This window comes from Oryctolagus cuniculus, chromosome 11 (genome assembly GCF_964237555.1).
Source record: "Oryctolagus cuniculus chromosome 11, mOryCun1.1, whole genome shotgun sequence".
Lineage (NCBI taxonomy): Eukaryota > Metazoa > Chordata > Mammalia > Lagomorpha > Leporidae > Oryctolagus > Oryctolagus cuniculus.
Window position 1 is genome coordinate 16,415,434 of NC_091442.1, and position 22,386 is coordinate 16,437,819.

The following is a 22,386-nucleotide window of genomic DNA, read 5'->3' on the forward strand; positions in this document are numbered from 1 at the left end:
GTATTGCACAGAAGTCACAGTTCATGAGGGGTTGGAAGTCGTCATTGTCGTGATTGCCATCTTTGAGGCAGCAGTGTTGAGATAGTTGAAGAAGTATCAGTAGGACAGGGCTCAGAATTACCCAACAAAGTGTTGAGAAATCCAGGATGGCTGTCTACTTCCTGTCTTTGGTTGCTTGAGGGATACGTTGGGGACATGAACTCTATGGCACTTCTTCCTTGTCCTGTTTTGTTCTTACAGCCTTAAGATAAAGTAGCAAGTGTTTTATTCAGTAGAGTATGTGTGGGATAACAGTATTTGCTATTAAGTTGGACTTTTTATAACATTTATACCAAGTAAAAATGTGAATAATATAGAAAGACTCTCAAGAAATCAATAAGAAAAGGGCAAAAAAAAGTCTAACAAACAGTAGAAGACATCCAGCCTCTTTATTAAATGGATTAAAAAAAAAGAAAATCTCAGTGAAGTACTATTTTACACATACCAGATGGTTTAGGATTTTAATATTTGATAATACCAAGTGTTTTTAAGGACGTGGACAAGTAGGAATTTTCAGAACATTACTTGGGAGACTATAAATGGCTGCCACCACTTTGGAGAACAATTTGGCATTACCCAATAAAACTGAAGAAAGATATGCCCTTCAATTTACTTAGCCCCTTCCTAAGTATCACCTAGTGAAATCTTATATATGCTCAACCAAATGTACAAAAATATTCATCTGAGCCATATGCTTATATATTTCCATCTGGAAACTACCCTGATAGCCATATAGCAGAATGATGAAATAAATAGCATTACATTCCTGAAACTGAAATGCATAATGTGCAGCTATGTACATCAACATGGATGAAGCTCCAAATGATGTTGAGGGACAAATAACAAATCTTACAAAAAACCTGAATGTACATTGTATTGGGATAAATATTATATATATATGTATATATATCCAAAAAGAGAATCATTGACATAAACGTATGGGAAACACCTGACTTTTTTTTTATGGGGAAGGGAGAAGTGGTGGGCAAATAGGGTGCTTCATGGTACAATGACTTTTTTATTTCTCAGAGAAGAGTGGAAGTATTTTTCATTTTGTATTTATTCTTTATATGTTATATGCTTTTTAATGTAATATAAAACACTATAAGAGAAACTTTTAATGTAATGCAAAACCAGTAGGAACAAAGTAATAGAGTCCTAGGAATACAATTTTTAAGAAGCAAAAAGAAACCATGTTTTTAACTGACAGACATCAAAGGAGTATTAATAAATGAGGATTTGTACAGTATTGCTGTGTGGAAGAACTCATTGTCATAAAGAGGTATCCTTTGCCCCCAGAAGAAAAGAATAGAAGTGGAAGGAATTGTTGACATTTTGTAAAATTATTCTGCAGTTCTTCTGGAAGAGTAAATGAGTATTGAGATCCCAGAAAACTTTGCAAAGACGACTAATAAAGGAAAGGCTTGTTCTACCAAGTGTTAAAACATGTCATCTCAACACAATAGAGACTGTCACAGTAGGAGCTGTGATACAGTAAAAGAGAACAGAAGAAAGCCGTACAACATATGGCAGGATATAAAATAAATTTAACATGTGGTAAGATGGCATTTTAAATCATTGAGGAATGGCTTTACTGGTCAATTAATTTTCTTAAAAAATTATAAAGAACTATAGTTAGATTTCTACTGTGTACATCTTTATACAAAATAAATTCTGGGTGGATTAAAGTGCGAGGTGTGAAAAGAAAAAAATGGGAATAAATCATAGAATAAATAACTAAATAATCACTCATTTTTTTTCCTGTTTATCTGAGATGGGTTGGAAAGACCCGGTGGCCTAGTCCTACTACCTTGAGCTTCGCCATCACAGTCTCCATTTGATAGACTCGGGTGGATGGATAGAACCTGTCCCTCTCTCTGTGGCTTACTTTGCACTTCTCGGTGATTGAAGCTTCTCACTCTCCCCAGGTTCCTGACGTAACTCGGCCTCCGCTACACTTCCCGCAAATTATTTCACTCTCCTTTTCAAGCAAAGAGAACTGTCAGGACACCTTTCTGTCTGTGGCCTGTATTTAGGTTTTTCCCTCATTGCCTTGATCATGCTCTGAGCTCCCCCATCTTCAGAAAGGGGCACTGCTTTGACTCCGTGCTTCTTCCCGACTATTTTTGCATTCCTCTCCCTTTCACAGACCAAATCATGTATTCGTGAAACCAACATTCTCCTAAATTACTCCTTGTTTATTTATTTATTTTTTGACAGGCAGAGTTAGAGAGAGAGAGAGAGAGAGAGAGAGAGGGAGGGAGAAAGGCCTTCCTTCCGTTGGTTCACTCCCCAAATTGCCAAATTGCCACCACGGCCAGTGCTGCACTGATCCAAAGCCAGGAGCCAAGTGCTTCCTCCTGGTCTCCCATGGGGTGCAGGGCCCAAGCATCTGGACCATCCTCCACCGCCCTCCCAGGCCACAGCAGAGAGCTGGGCTGGAAGAGGAGCAACCAGGACTGGAACCCGGCACCCATTTTGGATGCCGGCACTGCAGGCAGAGGATTAACCAAGTGAGCCTCGGCACCGGCCCCCTAAATTACTCTTGCTTGAGTCACAAGTACCCTTGAGGATCTTAAATTCAAGAAGCAAGTTTAAAGCTGTGCCTTTTCTGACTCCTACTGGCCAGTCCCTTCTTTAGCCTGGGTCCTGTCTTGGATAGCACACTGACCACTCACCTTCCTTGTTAGCCTTGTGCCTCTGTGTCTCACACACATTTGTTTTCCTCCTCATTTCACCATTTGTTTTCCTCCTCATTGTTAAGATCAAATTTCCTATGAACTTATTCTAACACCTGCATTTTTCCCTTTGCTCTCTACTTTGGCTGTAAGAGCTTGGATATCCGACTGGTACTTAAAAACACCATTTGGATATTCTGTGTACACATCAAAAGAAGTATGAGAAAAACTGAGCTCACCAACTCTCCAGAGCTGGTCACGCCATGAGGCTCCATCTGCGTGAGCCTTAGCGCTGATTCCCCAGTTACGTAAGAACTAAGGGCTGGGGTCCGTCATGACACAACCCTTCCTTTCTTCACCCTTATCCATCACCACCAAGTCATGCTAGTTTAGCATTCGCAAATCTTCTGCACAGCCGTTTCTCTTCTGCACCCTGACACTGGTCCAAGCCACTATCCCTCTTCAGAATGACCATAAGCAGCCTGCTAAATGATTTTTCTTCTTCTCTCCCTGACTCCATAAAGCTGTCCACCATGCTCTAACACATTTCCCCTTTTCCCTAGTAACTTCCGCATATCCATCAACTCTAGCTTATTTGCTGCTCAGTATCCTGACTTGCCAGATGAGATTTTCTCTGATATTTTCCTAGTACCATGTGCCTTTAACTCAAAGTCCTGATTACAGCCTCAATGAATTTATTAATGATGTACTTATTTAATGTATGTGTATTTCTAGAATACAAGCTTTATCAAGCATTTGGCTACATCTCTCTTAGTTATTGGTGCATCTCTCGTGTCCATCACAGTCTAATGACCATATGAAATAATCAATATTTGTGTAGGGAAGAGTGAACAGGAAAAAACAGTAAGATATTGGATAAATTAAAAATTTCTACACACCTAAAAGATTTAGAAAGTAAATGAAATGGTGGGAAAAAAAACTGTAACCCATGCAAAAAAGTTAATGTTCTGAAAAGGAGGTTACAGTTATAAGCCCATAAGACAAAGATGAACAAAAAATGAAGAGCCATATGGGAAAACGAGCACAGGGTTTGGAGAGCATGTTCATAAAAGACTCAATGCAAATGGCTAATTAAACTGACAAAAATCTGCACGCTCCAGTATTCTAAAAAAGACACACACACACACACACACACACAGAGGCACTTAATTTTTTAAATAGTGTTGGCAAGGATTAGGACTAACCATAGTCTTCTGTTGAGGAGTTCAAAATCCTACAAACTCTCAAAAAGGCAATTTGGCAAGTTGTGTCAGAAAGTCTTAAAAATAAAATAGTTCAACTACTTAAGCCCAGTAAACTAATTTCCAAGAATTTATGTTCGGGACATCAGCAGCAGAGTTGCATGCAAATATTTATATATAAAAATGCTTACTCCAACATTACCCATAATCATGAAGAATTCAAACCAACTTTAATGTTCAGTAATAAAGGATTGTTGAATATGACAGGGCTTGTTTCCTTATAAGCAGCCAATAAAAATGCATGGCCTCAAAGAACAATTAAGGATTTTTTTTAATAAACTCTGTGGTTTGTTTAGTGACGGCCACAATACAACATACACAGAAAGTGTTAAAATGTTTAAAACCATGATATTTGTATGTGTATTTTATATGCCTAACATACTGGAAAAAATATCTTTGGATATGGGGATTATGAGTGACTTTTTTTTCTTTTTTAACCTTTTGGTATATTCTTAATATTCAACAAATCTATGTGTCATGTCCATAAAGAGAAAAACGTATTTTAATTTAACAATGGGGAATGTGTTGTAACATATGGCCAAGCTATATCTAGAGGCATGGCATGATGATTAAGAGTATATGCTTTGAAGCTCATAGACAGGTGTTCCATTCCCTCTTTACAACTTAAGAGCCATATGACCTTGAGCAAGTTATTTAATTCTTTGAGTCTCAGTTCCCTTATTGCACAAAGAAGATAATACATACTGGGCCGAGCTATTTTGTGGCTTAAATGAAATAATGTATGTAAAATTCTGATCAAAGAGTAAGTTCTTAGGAAAAGTACCTGCTTTTATAAAACTGAAACTATAAATAGGTCCAGTAATGCTGTCCAAGGATTCATGATCTCTATGGGAGTTACACCTGAACATTTTGGTGATGGCTTGTTTTCTGGCTCAGAATCTTCCAGACAGTTGTGGGATGCGGGGATCCAGCAAGATGGTGCTGTTAAGAAGCCAGGCCTGTTGCAGAAGCAGCCCCAGGAGAGGTTGTGTTCAGAGATGGCAAAGGTCATCCATTCACTGACTCATCTAACCAAGAAGTAGTGCATTAGCCTGTACCTAATGGTACATGGAAGACAAACTAACCACCTTCTGGGATCCAAGCAAGCTTCTTCCTATTGGATTGAGATTCAAGGAACTTCCTTCCTGTGGATTCAGGAATTAGGAACCTGAGCAAGTACTTTCTGAAATTGGAGAAAACTTGGAAGAATTAGGGAAATGATAGAAAAAGATGACAAAGCTGTCTTTGCCTTCCTCAAATTCCATTTCCAAAGCAAATGCCTAATTCCAGGTTCCCACCTCCTGGCAAGGTCAAGGTGGCTGGCACCCTCCTATTCCAATCAGGTTCGATTCAGAGAGAGACTTCATCAGTCTACAGGTGAAAAGGCATCGGGAAACCAGGGTGTCTGGCCAAATCCAGCCCTTTGCCTGCTTTCGGGAATAAAGTTGTGTTGGAACATAGCCATATACATTCATTGGTGGATTGTGTCTGGCCATGTCTGGGCCTCCGTGGCAGGGTTGAATGGTTCTTCCCAAGGTGGGATGGACCATCAAACCTAAAATAGGCACTATCTGGTTCTTGTCAAACTTTGCCAACCTTTGTTGTTGATCATGGAGCTGGAGAGGTCCCATGGAAGGTGACATTGAGTTTGCATATTTTCCCTTCTGTAGTGCCAGGAGCTGTTCCTCTGGAATCCATCCAAGGAGGGCCTTTCGAGGAGAAGATGTACATTCAGTGGAAACCTCCCAATGAGACCAACGGGGTCATCACACTGTACGAGGTAAGGAGGCCCTGGGGCTGCACCAGTTGGCTCAGCTTCATTCTGGTCACTCAGCCCAGAGTTGGTGAGCACCTATTCTGTTGAGCATGAAAAAGTGAGACAGAGCTGACCAAAATCCTTCTGATGCTAGAAAGGGGGAGGGGGTTGTGGGGGAAACAAGGGCCGACAGCTCCACTGGCTGAAGTGAAATGATGTGTGTAAGATCCTGGTCAGAGAGGAAGTGCTTAGTAGAAGTACCTGCTTCTCTAAAGCTCAAATAGACGTGGCAATGCTTTACTGTGAATTCAGGAACTCTGGGCGCATTCATACCATGCACTGAGGTTATAAGGATAAGAATGTGTCACCCCAGAACTCAAGGAGTGAGAATGTTGCCATCTAGAAGAAAAGACTCAGGCCTGGCCAAGGGTAGTGAAAGTCCATTTGGGGACTCACACAGTGCCCACCCCACCCACCCACATCAGTCCCTGGGCTTTGGCAATAGTCCCAGTACTATTTTCTTCTTTACGGTACAAGAGCTTAAAATTGGTCTATGCCTAAGGGACAGTTTATTGTCACCCAGGTGAGGGTGTCCGAGCTATCTGCCAGCGTTCACAGGGTCTCATCACGATAAGGTGGGACAGGGTCCAGTCAAGCAGGAATGTTCCCATCAAGCTGTTATAACATAGTGTTCTAAAACATTGTATAGAAGTCCATTCTAAAGCAAAAACAAGAATAAGAAATCTGAGAAAGCTGATATAGCTAAGATTCATGTGTTAGGCTATGGATAAGATTGATTCTCCTGCTAGCTCTTGTGTGTTGAAACACCTTGAGATCGAAATGTTGGATAAAACAGAAAAATACAGCAATGCAGAGGGAAGGGCGTGGGTGCTAAGCTGGAAAGATGTAACCTGATGTCTTAGGAGCCCCACCGTAGTCTGCAGTTGCCTTAGGCAAGGTCCTCCTCTTCCAAGACTCAGTTTCCTTATCTGTAAAACGAGAGTGATAGTGGATGCTTCAGGATCTAAGGACGGAAAAGGTACAAACATCCCCAACTGGAACCCCGGGGCCTTGGTCCCTCATTGCTCTTGTAGAAACATTCACTGCAGAGTGGGGCTTGGGGAGGATATCCCTTAAGGAAGGGAGAACGATCTCTGCGGGCAGAGCAAAGTCAACTTTTGATGAGGGAGAAATATTCAGGATTAATCCGAAGGATACATAGGCTCTCTAGGGAGACAGGAGTGGTCTTTAGAGCTCTCAGAGCGTGGAGAGAATTACTCAGTATGTGCACGGTGCTGGAGAAACACCTGGTTTTGCTGCAGCTAGCATTCCGCAGAAGAAGAGCCAGCATCTCCATCTGAGACATTATCAAGGGCTTGGGCAGCTCTCAGGATCAGCATACAGGAGGAAATGGAGAGCCAGCCCCATGAGTTGTGGACTTTTGGGGCCAAATGCATGGAACCCCTTCCTTCCTGGGGCTGCTGTAAGAGCAGGGGAGATCCTCACACCAGTCAGGGAAGAGAGGGACTGGGGATTTAAATGACATCCAGTCATTTCAAAGCTATGTGCTGTGCTTTGTAAAGCAGAGCGCGCACACACACACGCACACACACACACATGAAATAGAGGTGGTGTGAGGCCTCCTGTTCCCTGTGAAACAAAGGGAAAGGAGTTAAGTTACTGGGTACTGTTATGTCAAACACTCTCTATGTCAGATATTAAAGATTGACAGGCCAGTAACAATTCAAAAGATTTCAGGGACCACCAGGGGGCACTTCATCATCTTTCATTAGCATCTTTTTTTAAAAAAGAGAAAGTCACAATTCCAAAAATACAAAGCATAATTTCAGAATAAAAGGCAGGCCTTCCAATGGAATGAATTTATCACCAACTCCTGACAGTTTCCTTAGTGTTTCTCATTGTGCCTTGGGTTGATGACAGAAGACCCTGGTCCTTGTGCCTTCCTCCGTTTGGAAGAGAACTTGAGCTTCTGTAGGTGGAGCCGTATCTTTCTGCAGACTTCTTCCTTGGTAGTAATACATTTTTCCTCTTCCTTGGTAGTAATACATTTTTCCTCTCGTGGGATTATGCCTAATAAAAAGAAAGAAATCCGTGGAGGGAACCTGGTATAACCTGGGTGAAAGACTCTTTCTGAGCAGTAGCTCCTGAAGTTGAGGCATTGTTGTCTGCACAAAGATGCACACAGAGTGCAGTGATACACCCTTTGTGCTGTGTGAACCCGGTACTTTGTGAATTTTCCAAGACCAGATGCCAGGCATGTTGGCATTCCCCAGTGAACTCTACTGAAGACAGCTGTGGTGAGATACCTTCACATACATGTTTGGCTGCCACTGGGCTGTGAACCAACAACAGAAAATTGTAGCTGGACAGCTTGTTTGTGAACATTTTAGACTCTCCTGATGCAACATTTGCAGAGGATGTCTTGACGGGAGCTAAGGAAGTTGTGTGCTTCAACCATTGTATCTGGAGCATAAACATGACTATGATTATGTGTACGACAAAGTAATTAGTCCCTGGAGGTAAGCTTGTTGACTGTTGAGGTCAGGTAGCCTGGATCTGAATCCCAGCCCTGATATTTACTTGCCATGTGACCTGGTATACATCAGGGAACCTCTCAAAACCTCAGGTCTCTCATCTGAAAAATTCAGGATCATTATAAAAGCTATTTTGGAGGATTTCTGTGAGGGCCTAATTATGCATTTAGCATGGTGTTTGGCATTTAGAAATAATAATATAAATGTTAGCTGTTATCATGACATAAAAATGAGGAGATTGAAGGGCAGAGAGGTAAAATGAAAAGACCCAGGTCATGTAGCCATGATGGCAAATCCGTGTCTCCTGAACTCGGGTGCAGATGTCTTGTCCTTGCTGCAACTCAGTGTGGTCTGCAGAGTAGCAGCATCAGCATCCCCGGAGCTGGTTAGAAATGCACATCTCAGGCCTTTGAATCAGAATTTTGCTTTAGTGAGACCCTGAGTGTTTCCTGTGGGCATTAAAGTTTGAGAAGCGTGGCTGTAGAAAGCAGTAGGCTTGAGGAAGGTCTGGTAGTTGATGGAAGAGTTATGCCCTCCTGAGCAGAGAGTTAGTCCCCTCCATGCCGGGCTCAACCCAGTCCAGCCCCCGACAGTAAATGGGAGGCCATACTTTTAAAGACATTTATAACAAAGTATGTGTTTATGAGGCAATTTCCAAATTTAATTAGATGAAGCCAATTTGATTTTTAAAATTAGGCTCTGGTTGTAATTTGGAGAGAGAAATCCATAAATTACAAATCACCCTCTTCTGGCTTAAGAAGGAATGTTTTATTACAAAGGAAAATAAGGTAACACAAATGAAAGAGAGGTCCAGGATTGCCTATGCCTTTCTATGCACAACCAAAAAAAAAGTAAAAAATGAGGTAGAGAAGAGGAATTTCATTAGTAGGACAGTGTACGTATCATCAAACACAGCATGTTAAAATAAAGATTAAACTTCCTTCTCATGAGTCCAGGTCACCACCTCTAGACCCATCCTTGGATAACTGCCTCTACCCCCACCCCATCTGATGGTTTTGAGTAAGTCCCATCTTGCCTCTGAGCTTCAGTCCTCTCTTTGTAACCTGAAGGTGGTAGACTGTTCTAGACCTCATCTGGGTGAGAATAAGAGAAAAACCCAGATTAACCCACAAAATCAGAGGTCCTACCTCCTTTTGGGGTCACTTTGCTTTTTAAACCCTGCCATTGAATTGGCCAGATTCATTGAGCACCAAGCAGTGACAACACTGGAAGGAAAACAACTATTGTCTAGGCCCTCAGGTGGGGATGACTTTGAATAGACAGGAAGTCAAAGGCGCTGAGGCTTCCTGAGCCTGGGCAGTGATGGAGACCACCTGGGGACTGGGTGAGTGACCCAGGCTCTGCAGGGCTCCTAGAGTTTGTATTGTATCCTGAGAGGCGTGGAATGTGGGAGTTTTGCACAGAGGAATGAAGGAACCACGCTTACTTTCTGAAGATTGCCCAGCTGTTGTGTCGCTGATAGAGCATGGTGCCCAGGCGCCTTGAGGACATCTGGAAAGTGCACCTGGAGGCAAGGACACGTCCGCCCTCTGTGGTACAGGGGTGAGGGTGAGGGCTCAGCTGTTTATTGAAAGACCTTGCACCCGGGCACGAGATATGAAAGCTTGGTGCAGCTGCCACTTCCTTGCTGCTAACCCAGCTTTGGCACCCCCCTCCCCACTTCATTAACCAGTTCTTAGCTCGCTGGGCACCCTGGTACCATGGACTGGTAAGTTCTGGACCCTCCTTCTCTAAGGGATGGGAGTCATGCCCAGCCCCCTTGCTCCCCCAGAGCCGTCAAACAGCCAGGTATTGCAGCAGCCACGACCTCTCTCTGCCAACTGACTTGGGAGTTTGTCAGAGCCCATGGAAGCCAGCTGTCCTCTGTGCAACAGGAGGTGTTAAGATCAATCAGATCGCGGCCTCAGATCTTTGGGGATTTGTACTTTAGTGGGAGATACAGAAAGCCCTTCTGTGATCACTCCCTTGACAGAGTGGCAGTGCAGAGAGAGGTGGCGTCAAAAGCCTTGTGTTCACAAACCAGCAGCGTTACCATCAGCAGGGAGCGTGTTAGAGATGCGGACTCTCAGCACCCAGCCCGGACTCACTGAATCGGAGTCAGCATTCACCAGCTCTCAGACGACCATGGGCACATAAAGCACGGAAAACATCGGCTCTAAGAGACGTTGTAAGACGTCACAGTGTGGATCTGTACGGGAGCTGGTACCAGTGACGAGATAGCAACTCTGTGGACGGCTCGGCTGGTGACAGCATCAGAGGTGTGGCATGAAGTAAGTGGTCATTGAATGGACTGGGGAATGTCCCTCCTCACTTGTCGCTCAAAGAGTGTTACCAGGGACATGGCCAGGGTGCCATTCGCATAGACTTCCAGAGCCCTGCTCTTGGATCAGAACGGGCTGCTAGGATTCCCCATTCAGGGATTGTACGTGAAGAAATGTGATGTGGTGTCTTCCACTCTGCTGCAGATCTTAGGAAACAACCACGATTCACAAAAGCACAGACGGTCACTGCAGCCGACAGGCACTTACAGCCCGAAGGAGGTCACCGGAGAAGCAACCCAGCCAAACAGTTGCCTAAAAACTCCTCAATAAAATCATTCAGACGCAAGCTGTTTGGAGTTCATGAAAAACAGTAATCAATATATGTTTCAATTCAATTAATTGTTCTCTCTGTCCAAAAATAAAAACTGCACAGCGAGAGGGAACGGGGCCAGAAGATGTTACACTTGCAACTGGGTTAACGAAGTGTGAAAATATTTAAAATCCAGACATGTGAAGCTTCCCAGTAAGCTGTTGTGTTTAGCAGTCAAAATCAGCAAGTTTCTAATTAGAGTGTAAAAGTCTGAAAAGCTTAAGGAGGATGAGAAGACCCTAATTAGGCAGGAATGGGGGCCTTGATTATGCTAGGGTTGATTGACATTTATCTCTCAAGGTCTTCTAGGTGCCTGGTGTTTAGAGTTAAATAAAACACGGACTTTACCTCAATAAAACAAGGCGGTGGCATTCCAGGGCAGGGAGCACCTATAAGAGGGCTTTAAGAGGTTGGAGGGCTGTCACTATTTTTCCAGCATACCTATGGTTGGGTTTAATCTGTACCAAAAACACAGGCCCCAGGAATCAGCATGCCTGCAGAGAGCATTGCAGGAGAGCGGTGCATGTTCTGAGACCGAGGGGAGTTCCAGACAGGACAGGAGCAGAACCAGACATCAGTGGGAGCAGCTGTGTGCCTGAGCTCATAGCAAGCTCTCAAAGAGGAAGGACATAGGAGGTTGTGGTTTCTTTGTGGGTGGACGGGCACACCTCTGCCTGCCTTTCAGCTTTGCCACAGTGACGCCCTTAAGGTGCATGGACCCCAGATTCATTCATGACTTTGGTCCAGAAAGGCACCAGGGGGCAGATGGGATGTGGTCCAGCTGGGTAGGAGGCAGTCTAGGCAGGGCTGGATCAGTAGCATCCTGACTAATATAGCCCCAAACCAGAATTTTTGTAATTCAAACAGGCTCTACATCAATTAGGATACACAGTTTGCATAATGCAGGCCGCTATGAATATCACTTGAGGCAGCCTGGTAACTAAGGAAGAAGCTCTTGTTTCTTTGGGATTGTTCAATCCAGAAATGATTGTGTTGTGGGCCGGCGCCATGGCTCACTTGGCTAATCCTCCACCTGCAGCAACGGCTTCCTGGGTTCTAGTCCCGTTAGGACGCCTGGTACTAGTCCCGGTTGCTCCTCTTCCAGTCCAGCTCTCTGCTGTGGCCCGGGAGGGCAGTGGAGGATGGCCCAAGTGCTTGTGCCCTGCACCTGCATGGGAGACTAGGAGAAAGTACCCGGCTCCTGGCTTTGGATCGGTGCAGCGCTGGCCGTGGCAGCCATTAAGGGAGTGAACCAACGGAAGGAAGACCTTTCTGTCTCTCTCACTGTCTATAACTCTACCCGTCAAATAAAAAAAAAAAAGAAAGAAAGAAAGAAATTAATTTTTCGTCCCTTGCCCCAGCTACCACACAGCTCATCTACCAGAAGATAGCCTGCTGTCAGGCCCTACGGCCCCACCTCCACCACCACACCCTGCACTGGGTATCCATGGGATGCCGAAGCCATTGCAGTCCCTCCCTGCCCACTCCCTCCAGGCCTCCCTTAATCTACTCTATGATGCAGCCGGACTGTCTCAAAAGGCAGCTCTGACCACTGTATTTCCCTGCATGGCCTCGGCTTGCCTGCGAGGCAGAGTGCCCTGGCCTCCTCCTGCCTCTCCCACTTCAGCTCCTCTCTTCCCACGGCTTCCAGCGCTCCAGCCCCTCTAGGCTGCTCCCGTTTTCTGCAGCTCACCCAGCGCCTTTCTGAATGTCATTCCTTCTGCCTGCCACCCTCTGCCCTTTATAATCCTCATCACTGTTTGCTTCGTACTCTTCCCTTCCAAGAGATCCCCTCCTGTCCACTCTGTCCGAAACAAGTTCTACCAGGAAATCTAATGTATATCTAGGGTTGGGAAGAAGCATTATACGAAATTGTCCAAGCGCTCTCCTAACTGAATACCCACTAAATAAACAGTCTTGATCCAAGCTGACTGCACCCCTGTCGCTCCCCCTCTTCGTGGAGGAGCAACACAGGACCCTGCACTGTTCTTTCGTCTGCTCGGCCCTCCCCGGGTTTGCTGCTGGTTCTTCCCGGGTTGGCTACTATCCCTTCCACCTCCGTGGAAGGGCAGTTCCCCCTGGCCGCATTCCCCACTTCTGCAGGGGAGCGGCACACCGCCGGCCGGCTTTCTCGGGGGCTGCACGGGTGTTCCTTCAGCTAGATAGTCCCCTTAGATGTTCCCCATAGATGTTCCTGGTGCATGCCGTCTCTCTCCTCCTTTATAGTCCTCCTCCGCCAATCCTAACTCGGCTGCCCACACGCTGAGTACGCTGCTCTCCAATCAGGAGCAAGTCCTACAGTTTATTAGTTGAACTGGAGGCAGCTGTGCAGAAGCTGTTTACTTCTCTCCCAGCGCCATATTGTGGGAGAGCAGATGCATAGAATAAGTCTTAATTCCAGTAACTTAGTCTAGTCCGGTTGCTCCCCACAGATCCCCCTTTCTTTTTATTTTTTGGCGTTGATACGCGCCTGTCTTCGGTGTCCCGCGGCACACACTCTGCTCTACTTGCTAGAGTTGCCACAGGCTCTTACAAGTCCTATCCATCAGGCAAACCGAATCCGGGTCCTCTCTTCGCCATGTTGTGAGGAGGTTTTTAGGCGCTGATGCGTGCCTGTGTTCGGTGCCCTGCAGCGCATGCTTTGCTCTGCCTGCAGGGGCTTACAAGCTCTATCAGGCAAACCGAATCCAAGCCTTCTCATTGCCTTATTGTGGGGGAGACTTATTAGTGTTGGTTCGTGCCTATCTTCGGTGACCTGCAGCTCATACTCTGGTCGAGCTTTGCTGGCGCTTACCGCCTTAAATCAGGCAGACCGAATCCAAGCTTAATATTGTTGTATTGTGGGGAAGCCTTACTGATGTTAATTCGTGCCTGTCTTCGGTGACCTGCGGCGCATAAGCTGCTAGCCGCCGCAGGTGCTCATCGTGCTCATCGCCTCACTAATCGGGCAGACCGAATCCAAGCTCTCACATTGCAGTGCTGTAGGGAGGCCTTTCTATTTCTCTATTTCTCTATCTCCGGGCATTCCTATTTCTCCCATTTTACTTCTATCTGCCAACATTCCCATTTCTCTCACTCCACTTCCAAACTTCTGTTTCTCTTATCCCCGCAGCTTTCCGGCACCTCGCCCCGCCGGCGGGTTCCCGGCTCTGCGCCGCTTCAGCCCGCGCGCCTCTCTCATCTGCGCACCTTCCCGGCTTTGCGCGGCTCGGCTTCGCGCACTCCGCGGTCTCCACGCTTAACCCTTTCGCGTCTGAACCACAGCCTCGCCAGCCCCGTTCCCTATCTATTCACGCCCCGTGCTCTCTCTGCACGCGGCGGCTTCCGCGAGTAACACAGCGTAGCTCATGTGTCCGCCACTAGCATTCAATCTAAGTTCCCCGGGCTAGCCTGGCGAATTCAACCCAGCGTACGTCTCCGCCCCACGGTTTGGCTTCCCGTCCTTTGCTCCCCGGGCTAATCAGACGGATCCCAATCTGGCTCACGTTTCAGCTTCTGGTTTCAACTTTTCGCCCCCTATTCCCGGGCTAACTTGGGAACCCCAAAGTGGCTTTCGTTTCCTCCTTGGCCTGCCCCCCGCGGCTTCAATTTCCCTAACACTTTTCTCTACCCGGTATGTTTCCTTAAGTTTTCTTCCAACAATATTCCTCCCTCATTTCTCCTGGCCTCTCCCCACAGTCCGCGTCCGAGTCTGTTTGTTCTAGCTTTCACTTTCGCTTTCGACCTTAGAGATTTCTCCCAGCTTCCCCCCGTAGTCCGTATATGAGTCTATGCCTAGGCTTTCAATAGCTTCTTCCGGCACCCTTTTCGTCCGGCTTTTCCCTAGGCTGTTTGCTAGTCTCTCTCTCCGATATTTTCCCAATTCTTCCCGTTTCTTCCCGTTTCTTCCCTCCTAAGTTTGCTATCCGTCCTAGGTTTCCTATCCGAGCTAGGTTTCCTATCCGACCTAGGTTTTCTATCCGAGTCACGGCACCATTATGTCGCTCCCCCTCTTCGTGGAGGAGCAACACAGGACCCTGCGCTGTTCTTTCGTCTGCTCGGCCCTCCCCGGGTTTGCTGCTGGTTCTTCCCGGGTTGGCTACTATCCCTTCCACCTCCGTGGAAGGGCAGTTCCCCCTGGCCGCATTCCCCACTTCCGCAGGGGAGCGGCACACCGCCGGCCGGCTTTCTCGGGGGCTGCACGGGTGTTCCTTCAGCTAGATAGTCCCCTTAGATGTTCCCCATAGATGTTCCTGGTGCATGCTGTCTCTCTCCTCCTTTATTGTGGGGAGCAATCCGGACTAGACTAAGTTACTCGAATTAAGACTTATTCTATGCATCTGCTCTCCCACAATATGGCGCTGGGAGAGAAGTAAATAGCTTCCGCACAGCTGCCTCCAGTTCAACCAATTAACTGTAGGACTTGCTCCTGATTGGAGAGCAGCGTGCTCGGCGTGTGGGCAGCCGAGTTGGGATTGGCGGAGGAGGACTATAAAGGAGGAGAGAGACGGCATGTACCGGGAACATCTATGGGGAACATCTAAGGGAACCCGTGCAGCCCCCGAGAAAGCCGGCCGGCGGTGTGCCGCTCCCCTGCGGAAGTGGGGAATGCGGCCAGGGGGAACTGCCCTTCCACGGAGGTGGAAGGGATAGTAGCCAACCCGGGAAGAACCAGCAGCAAACCCGGGGAGGGCCGAGCAGACGAAAGAACAGCGCAGGGTCCTGTGTCGTTCCTCCACGAAGAGGGGGAGCGACATAATGGTGCCGTGACTCGGATAGGAAACTTAGGAGGGAAGAAATGACTCGGATAGGAAACCTAGGACGGATAGAAAACTTAGGAGGGAAGAAACGTGACTCGGATAGGAAACTTAGGACGGATATGAAACTTAGGAGGGAAGAAACGGAAAGAAATGGGAAAATACCGGAGAGAGAGACTAGCAAACAGCCTAGGGAAAAGCCGGACGAAAAAGGAGCCGGAAGAAGCTATTGAAAGCCTAGGCATAGACTCGAAACAGCCTAGGGAAAAGCCGGACGAAAAGGGTGCCGGAAGAAGCTATTGAAAGCCCAGGCATAGATTCGGATACGGACTACGGGGGGAAGCTGGGAGAAATCTCTAAGGTCGAAAGCGAAAGTGAAAGCTAGAACAAACAGACTCGGACGCGGACTGTGGGGAGAGGCCAGGAGAAATGAGGGAGGAATATCGTTGGAGGAAAGCTTGGGGAAACATACCGGGTAGAGAAAAGTGTTAGGGAAATTGAAGCCGCGGGGGGCAGGCCAAGGCGGAAACGAAAGCCACTTTGGGATTCTCAAGTTAGCCCGGGAATAGGGGGCGAAAAGTTAAAACCAGAAGCTGAGACGCAAGCCAGATTGGGATCCGTCTGATTAGCCCGGGGAGCAAAGGACGGGAAGCCAAATCGTGGGGCGGAGACGTACGCTGGGTTGAATTCGCCAGGCTAGCCCGGGGAACTTGGATTGAATGCTAGTGGTGGAGACGCAAGCTACGCTGTGTTACTCGCGGAAGCCGCCGCGTGCAGAGAGAGCACGGGGCGTGAATAGATAGGGAACGGGGCTGGCGTAGGCCGTGGTGCAGACGCGAAGGGCGTGGAGACCGCGGAGCGCGCGAAGCCAAGCCGCGCAAAGCCGAGCCGCGCAGATGAGAGAGGCTGAAGCGGCTCAGAGCCGGCGAGGCGCCGAGAAGCAGCCTCGGGGCGGGGCGAGGCGCCGGGAAGCTGCGCGGAGCCGTGAAGCTGCCGGCAGGGCGAGGTGCCGGGAAGCTGCGGGGATAAGAGAAACAGAAGTTTGGAAGTGAAGTAAAAGAGAAATGGGAATGCTGGAAGATAGAAGTGAAATGGGAGAGGTAGGAATGCCCGGAGATAGAGAAATAGAGAAAAATAAGGCCTCCCCTCAACATGCCAATTAGAAGGCTTGGATTCGGTCTGCCCGATTAGTGAGGCGATGAGCACCTGGGCGGCTAGCCGCAGGTCACCGAAGACAGGCACGAATTAACATCAGTAAAGCTTCCCCACAATGCAACAATTAGGAGGCTTGGATTCGGTCTGCCTGATTTAAGGCGGTAAGCGCCAGCAAAGCTCGACCAGAGTATGAGCTGCAGGTCACCGAAGATAGGCACGAACCAACACTAATAAGTCTCCCCCACAATAAGGCAATGAGAAGGCTTGGATTCGGTTTGCCTGATAGAGCTTGTAAGCCCCTGCAGGCAGAGCAGAGCATGCGCTGCAGGGCACCGAACACAGGCACGCATCAGCGCCTAAAAACCTCCTCACAACATGGCGAAGAGAGGACCCGGATTCGGTTTGCCTGATAGGACTTGTAAGAGCCTGTGGCAACTCTAGCAAGTAGAGCAGAGTGTGTGCCGCGGGACACCGAAGACAGGCGCGTATCAACGCTAAAAAATAAAAAGAAAGGGGGATCTGTGGGGAGCAATCCGGACTAGACTAAGTTACTCGAATTAAGACTTATTCTATGCATCTGCTCTCCCACAATATGGCGCTGGGAGAGAAGTAAATAGCTTCCGCACAGCTGCCTCCAGTTCAACCAATTAACTGTAGGACTTGCTCCTGATTGGAGAGCAGCGTGCTCGGCGTGTGGGCAGCCGAGTTGGGATTGGCGGAGGAGGACTATAAAGGAGGAGAGAGACGGCATGTACCGGGAACATCTATGGGGAACATCTAAGGGAACCCGTGCAGCCCCCGAGAAAGCCGGCCGGCGGTGTGCCGCTCCCCTGCGGAAGTGGGGAATGCGGCCAGGGGGAACTGCCCTTCCACGGAGGTGGAAGGGATAGTAGCCAACCCGGGAAGAACCAGCAGCAAACCCGGGGAGGGCCGAGCAGACGAAAGAACAGCGCAGGGTCCTGTGTCGTTCCTCCACGAAGAGGGGGAGCGACATAATGGTGCCGTGACTCGGATAGGAAACTTAGGAGGGAAGAAATGACTCGGATAGGAAACCTAGGACGGATAGAAAACTTAGGAGGGAAGAAACGTGACTCGGATAGGAAACTTAGGACGGATATGAAACTTAGGAGGGAAGAAACGGAAAGAAATGGGAAAATACCGGAGAGAGAGACTAGCAAACAGCCTAGGGAAAAGCCGGACGAAAAAGGAGCCGGAAGAAGCTATTGAAAGCCTAGGCATAGACTCGAAACAGCCTAGGGAAAAGCCGGACGAAAAGGGTGCCGGAAGAAGCTATTGAAAGCCCAGGCATAGACTCGTATACGGACTACGGGGGGAAGCTGGGAGAAATCTCTAAGGTCGAAAGCGAAAGTGAAAGCTAGAACAAACAGACTCGGACGCGGACTGTGGGGAGAGGCCAGGAGAAATGAGGGAGGAATATCGTTGGAGGAAAGCTTGGGGAAACATACCGGGTAGAGAAAAGTGTTAGGGAAATTGAAGCCGCGGGGGGCAGGCCAAGGCGGAAACGAAAGCCACTTTGGGATTCTCAAGTTAGCCCGGGAATAGGGGGCGAAAAGTTAAAACCAGAAGCTGAGACGCAAGCCAGATTGGGATCCGTCTGATTAGCCCGGGGAGCAAAGGACGGGAAGCCAAATCGTGGGGCGGAGACGTACGCTGGGTTGAATTCGCCAGGCTAGCCCGGGGAACTTGGATTGAATGCTAGTGGTGGAGACGCAAGCTACGCTGTGTTACTCGCGGAAGCCGCCGCGTGCAGAGAGAGCACGGGGCGTGAATAGATAGGGAACGGGGCTGGCGTAGGCCGTGGTGCAGACGCGAAGGGCGTGGAGACCGCGGAGCGCGCGAAGCCAAGCCGCGCAAAGCCGAGCCGCGCAGATGAGAGAGGCTGAAGCGGCTCAGAGCCGGCGAGGCGCCGAGAAGCAGCCTCGGGGCGGGGCGAGGCGCCGGGAAGCTGCGCGGAGCCGTGAAGCTGCCGGCAGGGCGAGGTGCCGGGAAGCTGCGGGGATAAGAGAAACAGAAGTTTGGAAGTGAAGTAAAAGAGAAATGGGAATGCTGGAAGATAGAAGTGAAATGGGAGAGGTAGGAATGCCCGGAGATAGAGAAATAGAGAAAAATAAGGCCTCCCCTCAACATGCCAATTAGAAGGCTTGGATTCGGTCTGCCCGATTAGTGAGGCGATGAGCACCTGGGCGGCTAGCCGCAGGTCACCGAAGACAGGCACGAATTAACATCAGTAAAGCTTCCCCACAATGCAACAATTAGGAGGCTTGGATTCGGTCTGCCTGATTTAAGGCGGTAAGCGCCAGCAAAGCTCGACCAGAGTATGAGCTGCAGGTCACCGAAGATAGGCACGAACCAACACTAATAAGTCTCCCCCACAATAAGGCAATGAGAAGGCTTGGATTCGGTTTGCCTGATAGAGCTTGTAAGCCCCTGCAGGCAGAGCAGAGCATGCGCTGCAGGGCACCGAACACAGGCACGCATCAGCGCCTAAAAACCTCCTCACAACATGGCGAAGAGAGGACCCGGATTCGGTTTGCCTGATAGGACTTGTAAGAGCCTGTGGCAACTCTAGCAAGTAGAGCAGAGTGTGTGCCGCGGGACACCGAAGACAGGCGCGTATCAACGCTAAAAAATAAAAAGAAAGGGGGATCTGTGGGGAGCAATCCGGACTAGACTAAGTTACTCGAATTAAGACTTATTCTATGCATCTGCTCTCCCACAATATGGCGCTGGGAGAGAAGTAAATAGCTTCCGCACAGCTGCCTCCAGTTCAACCAATTAACTGTAGGACTTGCTCCTGATTGGAGAGCAGCGTGCTCGGCGTGTGGGCAGCCGAGTTGGGATTGGCGGAGGAGGACTATAAAGGAGGAGAGAGACGGCATGTACCGGGAACATCTATGGGGAACATCTAAGGGAACCCGTGCAGCCCCCGAGAAAGCCGGCCGGCGGTGTGCCGCTCCCCTGCGGAAGTGGGGAATGCGGCCAGGGGGAACTGCCCTTCCACGGAGGTGGAAGGGATAGTAGCCAACCCGGGAAGAACCAGCAGCAAACCCGGGGAGGGCCGAGCAGACGAAAGAACAGCGCAGGGTCCTGTGTCGTTCCTCCACGAAGAGGGGGAGCGACACTTTATAGTCCTCCTCCGCCAATCCTAACTCGGCTGCCCACACGCTGAGTACGCTGCTCTCCAATCAGGAGCAAGTCCTACAGTTTATTAGTTGAACTGGAGGCAGCTGTGCGGAAGCTGTTTACTTCTCTCCCAGCGCCATATTGTGGGAGAGCAGATGCATAGAATAAGTCTTAATTCCAGTAACTTAGTCTAGTCCGGTTGCTCCCCACACACCCCCATTCACACTGCCAAACTCCACTTCTGCCTAATGTTCTGCTGGAGCCCACTTGGCACAGGCAGGTGCTGGCTGCTGATTTTCTCTAGAGTTCAAATTCAAGAAGCTTTGGCCTTTCCCGTCAAGGTTACTAAGCGAACAGTATGTAGAGTAATTGAAGATACACAGGGAGCTGGCCTTGGGTCAGTATCCCTCTGCACTTTGCTGATGGCACCTTGGAAATTTGATGCTGGAGCCCACCTCAGACCTTCCCTTACAAGTCTTCTTACCTCTCCTGGATAGTCTAAGCTGGGTCTGTTGTTATTTTTGTGGGACTGAAAAAGTCGTATGCACACACCAAGCTTCGCAGATGTGCCCAGAGGCCTTCCCTAAATCTCAAAAGTCAGGGCCATGGGAAGTCCGGGAGCCATTTGTTTCAGTCCTCAGCTCATCACTCACCCTGCATTGGTTGTTTCCCTTTAGAGACGTGAAGAATGTAGGCAGCCCTGGGTAGATGTCATACACAGTTCGTCCAGGCTGACAGGAAGCTGACAGGTGTTTCGATAGAAACAACTCTGGTTGAAAAGAATGATTTCTGGCACTGAGAGTCTAGGAGAAAACGAAGCTGAATTCTGCTATGAGTTAGTTGCATTTATGTAAGTGGGCCCATTAGTCCTGCCTATCATCCACTTGTGGGATGTCAGGAATGCCTATATCTTTGCCTTGGGTGTTCCTTTTTTTTTTTCTTTCTGTTACAACAGGTATTTGTGATGGAGGCTGGTAATGCCACAGTGGAAATCAACAGATGCAGAACACTTGTTACCTAAAGCACAGCAAATCTTGTTCTCTTGGCAATGGGAAGGTTTTCACAGTAAACATAAATCATTCAGTTCAGCTGTAGAAAAAAAGGCAGGGGTTGCTGTGAGGGAGCTGTTCCTGTGGTGTACACGTGAGTGTGAGTGTGTATGTGTGTGAGAGACAGAGCTTGTATTTTTGTGAGTTTATGCAGTTGTGCCTTGGCACATGGATGTACACATGTACAAGGGGACCTTGACAAGTGCATGAAAATAGTTAAACTTTATTTTGGTACAAATTTTTTTGAAATCCTTAGCCAGTTTTTCATAACTTTTTTTTCCCTGTGAGCTTGTTACAAAACTCTCATCCTTGTATGCTTACTGGCAAGTCTGTGGAAAACTTTCACCCCTCGACTGCACCCATCTCTCCATCTCCAACCTCACAACTGCTCCATTTCACTGGGGACTTCACTGCAGGAGATATAGAGTCATGGTGCTAGGACTCTGGGCTGAAGAGGTCCAGGTCCCTCCATATCCTTGCCATAGTGACATCAGGGAACAGATGCCCTGTCATTTCACTGGACTCCCAGCTATTTCTCATGAGCTTTTACAGTAATACCTCTCTGGAGTTTATGCTAATAGAAAATTTTAGGTCTCTACTCATCTCCCCCCCCCAAAAAACAAAGAAACTATACTCTCCAGGTTCAATTTAGCCCTGTGCATTTATAGTCTTAGGGGAGAAGAGGGAAGGAAATGAAACAGTAATTCTGCATTGGGCACCCCGTGAGCTCTCCTTCCTGTTCCTTAGATAGGAGGGAAACTCTTTTGATGCAATGTGTGTTTTCCCAGAGGCCTAGGTAGGGGACCACCTGTGCACACAGAGATCCGGCCGCAGGTGGAACCCTCTCTCTGGCTACCAGGGTCCTTTCAGTAAACTGTGCCCAGAGGCGGTGTTGACGTTGCAGTGTCTCTTGCAACATCACAGCTTGTTCTCTCTTCATCTCGGATGTTTCACCATGCGACTCCTGTCGGAATTCCACCTGTGTGCCGCTTGTGGCAGGCTAGCTCTTTCCTTTCTGGTCTGGTCAGCACAGCTCTCTGACACCCACAGGAAGGGTGTCTCAGGTTTTCATCTGTCAGTAGGACTCTGGAAAACTCCATTCCAAAGTAGCTGAAGCTGGGATTCAAGTTCATGGTTCTTTGCTTGTAATTGTGTTGGCTTGCAGGGGCTTGCTCCCCCTCACCCCAAACCAGTGGACCCTTTTTCTTTGATTACCTTTTTTCTCCCTCTTCCCCAAGAAGAAAGTAATTCTGTAAAACTGACACACAGGTACAGGACCTTGCTTTGCTTCATTATGGTTTCAATCCATGCACCCATACTTTTCTACACCCACATACATACACATACATACATACATACA

At 48.1% G+C, this 22,386-nt stretch overlaps 1 protein-coding gene across 12 annotated transcripts in view; it reads left to right on the plus strand.

The window, feature by feature from the left end:
* The window catches only part of PTPRT (protein tyrosine phosphatase receptor type T), a 1,128,555-nt gene that overhangs the window by 728,777 nt on the left and 377,392 nt on the right, over positions 1–22,386 (plus strand). For all 12 annotated transcript variants that reach the window (XM_070051826.1, XM_051846098.2, XM_070051827.1 and 9 more), the window contains exon 9: positions 5,650–5,759. In XM_070051826.1, coding sequence (XP_069907927.1) covers positions 5,650–5,759 — 110 coding nt within the window. The remainder of the gene's footprint in view (positions 1–5,649; positions 5,760–22,386) is intronic.